Source organism: Antrostomus carolinensis, unplaced genomic scaffold (assembly GCF_000700745.2).
Source record: "Antrostomus carolinensis isolate BGI_N321 unplaced genomic scaffold, ASM70074v2 scaffold45141, whole genome shotgun sequence".
Lineage (NCBI taxonomy): Eukaryota > Metazoa > Chordata > Aves > Caprimulgiformes > Caprimulgidae > Antrostomus > Antrostomus carolinensis.
This window is the reverse complement of record NW_010292931.1, coordinates 1-5,764: the sequence shown is the minus strand read 5'-3', so window position 1 is coordinate 5,764 and position 5,764 is coordinate 1. Positions and strand designations below refer to the sequence as shown.

Below are 5,764 nucleotides of genomic sequence, written 5' to 3'. Positions count from 1 at the left end.
GTACTTTATCAACATTCTTCTCATAACAAATCCCCCACTGAAACCAAACCACAGCTGTTCCAGCTACTGAGAAGAAAATTAACTCCATCCCAGCAAAACCAGGACAGTGCTCAGCTGGGATTCATTCAGTTTCTGGCTCTGTTGCAGATTCTCTCTGTGTCTTTCTTCCCCATCAACTGTGAAGGCATCTTAGGGAGCGTTTTGAGTGCTAATGCTGTGGTGCTGATAAAATATAATTTCTGTGAGGCTAACCTGCTTGTTGGGAAGGATGTTGAACCATGTAGCTACTATTTGGAACAGGCTGGGCTCAATGGCTTACTGCTAATTGAGTAAGTAAGATCAGAATTAGAACTGCTAACCACTCTTCTAGGACAGAGCAAAAGACTGGGATTATAGTGCTAAAAATTGCTCCGGGGGGGGGGGACGACACACGGACTTGGATTCTCTGCTAAGTTGCTACCTCACAGTGCCTAAAATCCTGACCCCTGAGTCTCCGCTCACGTTCAGGGGTCCAGTTCTGTGTATGCCTGAGCTACTGGTGTTGACAAGTTTCCTGAGCACAGAATTGTGTTCCCAAGCTGCATTGATTGAGGGCTGGAGCAGCTCTGCTGTGAGGACAGGCTGAGAGAGTTGGGGCTGTTCAGCCTGGAGAACAGAAGGCTCCAGGGAGACCTTCTAGTGGCCTCCCAGTACCTGAAGGGGCTACAAGAAAGCTGGGGAAGGATTTTTCATAAGGGCAGTTAATGACAAAACAAGGGGAAATGGGTTTAAGCTGAAAGAGGGGAGGTTTAGATGAGATATTAGGAAGAAGTTCTTCACTGTGAGGGTGGTGAGCCAGTGTCCCAGGTTGGGCAGAGAAGCTGTGGCTGCTCCTCCCTGGAAGTGTTGAAGGCCAGGCTGGATGAGGCTTTGAGCAACCTGGTCTAGTGGAAGGAGTCCCTGCTGATGGCAGGGGGGTTGGGACTGGATGATCTTTAAGGTCCCTTCCAACCCAAACCATTCTATGATTGATGGAAAACACGTTGCTGGCACATGTGTATTGTGGCAGAGTGGGATGTGTCAATATCTCATTGAAGGTGCTGTTGCTCTTTGTTATATTTATTAACCTGGATCTAACTTGGGTTCTTTCATTCTGCTCCCTCCATTCTGCAACTGCAGGGCTGGGTGGGAGAGCAAACCGGAGGGGTTTCCAGTTGGCTTGAACTGATAGTCTTTCATCTTCCTTCAGAAACTGAACTCCAGTTTGATTGGAGAGAACTCTTGATTTGTGAAAGCGTGTCTCTTTTTATCCTGGTTGCTTTAACTCCTCCCGATGCCCCTGGGAGTGGAGTGGTTGCCTGGTACTCAGAGGAACTGTTGTCTTGGATGTCACCACGGCTGGGAGATGTGTGTGGAAGCAGCAGTCAATGTGTGCAAAGGGCAGCATGCTGGGTGCTGAGGGTTTGGCTTGGGTTGATGTTTTTGTTTTGTTTTCTCCCATCCCTCCTTTCCCACTGCAGAGCCCTGATGCTCTTTGCCAGATCAGGCTCCTAGTGACCGTGAGATAATGGGCTTAGCAGACGCCTTCCCTTCTGTGCAGATGTCTCCTTTCCTCCAAACCCAGCTGGGTCGCTGTGTGAAAGGCTGAAGCAGACATGCCTTTGAGCCCTGCTTGCCCTCAGGGCCTAGTTTAGTGCTGTGGAATCGGACACAGAAGGGACAGGACACCAAAAAACACTGCAGATGGCACTAGGCCACCAATTCCCTAATGGACACAGTGTCTGTCTTGCTCACCTGAGATGTGACTGACATTCACAGCAGAGCTGGGATCACTTAGCTGGAAAGCACCAATGTTCCTGGTTTTTGGCACTTTTGCTTACAGGCAGATAACTTTTTTAATATCAGAAAAAAATAAGATGCTTACTAGAAAAGCTCCAGTGGAAGAAGTTTTGAAATTTGTTTAGCCATAAGCTCAAAGCTTCTTCCTTGTTTGCTTTGTTAATCTACATTTTCACCAGTCCTGCTTTGGCCAGTGAAACAAGATCTACTGCAGAAGTGTGAGGCCTTACCCAGACACGTGTGATCTTCCTTTATAACACATCTGAGAGATGAGGATAGCTGTTTGCAATGAGGGCTAAGACACCGAATTTCCATGACTTGTATAAAACTGCCTGTAACAGCATTTCATTTTGAGTTACATATCAGCCAGTGGGGAGAAACTTCTGAGTCAAGCTGCGAATTGAGCTTTTCTGTGCCTTATTTTGTAAAGGAGGCTGGTTTTGCTAGGATTTCATGGTGCCTTTTTCTTTCTCTCGTTGCAGGTGAGGCTGGCGCCAGTATTATTCGAGTCTCAAAAGAAGCCCGGAAGAGGTTTTTGGGCCCACTCCACCCATCTTTCAACTTGGTGAAGATCATTCGCATCTGCCTGTCCAAGACTGTGCCAGAGAACGGGCATGAGGTTGCAGCAGGTCGCTTGGGTATCTCCCTGACACGGGTCTCCGATGGAGAAAACGTCATACTGTCAGACTTCAATTCCAAGGAGGAGCTGATCCAGGTGAATGGAAGGTCATCACAGAAGGCCAGGCAGGAACTGCGTGGGGTTTTGTTTTGCCTTGATCCCCAGATGTCCTTAGTAATGGTGTATAATTGTCAACACACGTCAGTGTGGTGTTCTGAGAAGATTCAGCAGGCTTTGATCTGCTTTTTACATTCTGGATCTTTCTCCCTCAGGCCTGTGTCTGCAGCACCTTTATCCCTGTCTACTGTGGGCTGATACCTCCAACCTTGCGTGGAGTGGTAAGTAAGACTCTAAGATGCTCCTTCATTAAATCATGTACTAATGAATAAGAAGGCAGAAGGGCTGGTACTCACTTTTGGCAGGCTCATTGCCTGTCTGCTGGCAGCAAATAGACTGAAGAGGGATGAGAAATTCCCAAATAAACAACTTCCAAGAGCGGATGTGCCTTCTGCGCACTGCTGCCTGCAGTTGGCTATAAATGTCCCAAAGACTAGAGGATTTAAGGTGACAGTAATGCATAGCAATCTGGGCAAGTGCTGGCTGCCTTAGCAGATGGTTCTCCTTCTCTCTGTCACCGAGACTCCAACCCTCTGCGTGTGGAAAGAACTTGGGTCCAGGATAGAAATCACGAGTGTAGTCCCTCTCCCATGTGCCTGACGTGGGGTTTTAACTAGTGGTGCTGATACCAGACCATTTTTTCATGGAGTTCTTCCTGTCATTCCACTGAAAATAACATTCTTCTGCCTGCTAGAGCTTTTTTTTTAACATCCTGTCCAAGGCTGGCTGGAGCAGTTTCTCCCTTCTGTGTTTGTGTGTGAGAAATGAAAATATTTGAAAGCAGCACAGAGCTGGAGTGTCTCTGAATACTGCAGTCAAGCTTAAGGGCCTCAGTTGAGCTTGGACTCTCCTTGTGCTATATAGGTTAATGCACACATTAAAAGGTAGTTTGTTTGCAAACTAAATAGTCAAAAGGAAGAACAAGAACTGCTGTTAATGTGTGTGCACCCTGGTTTCCCACAAGTGACCTGACCAAGGTGCCTCAGTCTCGGAGCATGGCATCAAATCTACTCCTACTGCTGCCTGTGTCCTAAAAGTGAGGTCAGTTTTGCTCCTGCATAATATACAACTCGCCTGGTTTAGTCTTGTGCAAGCACGTTGGGCAGGGAGGTGACCTAGACAACATGTCCAATGTCCAGCCCTTCAGAGAAGTGACAGAATCAGTAACAGTTTGGCTTTTGCTCAACCACTGCAGGCAGGGTCTTTGTCCCGCAGCTGGTGAGAGTGTAACAGTGGCCCTTTGGGGCTAGTTGAGGTCAGTGTGGACCAGGCAAAATCTCAAAATTCCAAACCCGTGTACAACATCAGGGTGTCTGGAATGTGCAGCTGCCCTGGCACACTGAGAGATGACTTCTCATGTGAGGATTCCTCATGGGGAAAGGTAGAGAGGGAATATGTGAGATGAGGAAATGAATTCCTACCTCTTCACCAGAAAATCATGGCTCTTTATGTCTCTGAAGGGGGACTGGCGAGGGGAGGGGTTAAATCAGGTTGGGTATGAGCCTGGGAAAAAGCTTTGAAATGAGACTGCATGGTTCCTAGCATGCCTGTGATGACTGCATTTGCCACAGGACAGACTGACAGGCCTGGCATGAGGACCAGTTTTCAAGGCAATATGATTGTGTGCAAGGTGATATTCTGCATTCCTCCTAATCTTTTTCCAGTGCTCACTTCTCTGAGCTCTTGTCGCCCCATGGAGTGGATGATGGAGATGGGAGGAGGGGAAAAAAAAAAAAGAATTCTCAAATACTGAGAAATGGAAGGGTTCATAACTGACCTGTCAACACATGCTGGCTGTGAGCTGTCTGTGTCATACGGGTGAGATGAACCCCCAGCAAAGGTCATAGAATCACAGACTGGTTTGGGTTGGAAGGGACCTTAAAGCTCATCCAGTTCCAACCCCTCTGCCAGCAGCAGGGACACCTTCCACTAGACCAGGTTGCTCAAAGCCTCATCCAACCTGGCCTTCAACACTTCCAGGGAGGAGCAGCCACAGCTCCTCTGGCCAACCTAGGACACTGTCTCACCACCCTCACACCAAACAATTTCTTCCTCACATCTCATCTCCATCTCCCCTCTGCCAGTTTCAAGCCATCACCCCTTGTCCTGTCACTCCCTGCCCTTGGCCAAAGTCCCTCCCCAGCTTCCTTGTAGGCCCCTTCAGGTACTGGAAGGCAAAAAAGCAAATTGTCAGCTCATGTGAGTGAGGGCCCCTATGAGGGTGTGGACATGTGAAGGGAATGGAACTGGGCACCCCAGAGTTGACCCCAGTTCACGACCCATCCCCAGAAGCTGCTTGTGCTTATGTCTGCAGGCAGCTGAGGGCTCCAGCCTGTGGCTCTGTGCTGTTAGGGGCTTTGCAGGAGGTTGGAGAGTCATTAGTCTCGGGTGGCTGGAGGTTCAGACAAATCTAGAGAGTAAGGAATGTAATCAGCAGTGCTTGGAGAATGGTGGACCAGAGAGCGAGGTCTGCATGGATGTTCCTAGATTTCCCTGCGGTAAGAAGGCTCTGCCTGTCAGCCTCATTGCAGTCAAGTCTTCTTTCCAACGGCATCCGCTCACTCATGCCGCCACCCTCAGGGAAACGTGTGTTTCTACATCCTGACTGCAAAACTCGTGTTGACTTTCGTTAAGTGGTCAAAACACACCTCCATCTTCTTTAAACAAAGTGGGTGTCTGGCACTGTGCTGCCTGCTTTGCTTTGTCCTCATCCCACTCAGCCTGTCCTGGTTGCATCCTTGAAGAGAGAGTCAGCCAGGGTCTCCAGCTCTCTGTGCCTCATCTGGCTTTTGGTGGAGCAGCTTTGGGGAGATGATAACAATGACAGTTTGCTGTGGTTGCTTTTGGCTTAGGGAAAACTGATGCTCACTTTAAAAGGGGGTGAAGATTCAACTGATTTTTGGCACCCCTGTTGTCTAGAAAGCATCCTGTAAGCACGCTGAGTGTCCCTGTTTCCAACAGGGTGTACTTTTCCTTGAGTCCATTCTATCCCATCCTTCCATGTTCTTTGCTGCCCTAACCCAGGTGGTGCAGGAGTCACTAACCATGTCTGTCTTGGTGAACAGTGCCTGACATGAGGCTGAAATGGCCCGTGCTGAGTTAGTGCTGCTGTAGCCTGCAGCTGTAACCACAAACCATCTCCCTTGAACCTGTAGGCTGTAAGCAGTGGTAGCTCCGAGGTTTAGTTTCATAGAATCATAGAATGGTTTG

At 48.6% G+C, this 5,764-nt stretch overlaps 1 protein-coding gene across 1 annotated transcript; it reads left to right on the top strand.

Annotated features, from left to right (window-relative positions):
* Positions 1-2,300: 2,300 nt before the first annotated feature.
* Positions 2,301-2,775, top strand: LOC104532028 (patatin-like phospholipase domain-containing protein 2; the record flags this gene model as incomplete). The annotated part of the gene is made up of 2 exons (XM_010177108.1): positions 2,301-2,533; positions 2,710-2,775. Coding segments are annotated over 2 exons (299 nt in total), but the record flags the coding sequence as incomplete, so codon positions are not given.
* Positions 2,776-5,764: the final 2,989 nt, after the last annotated feature.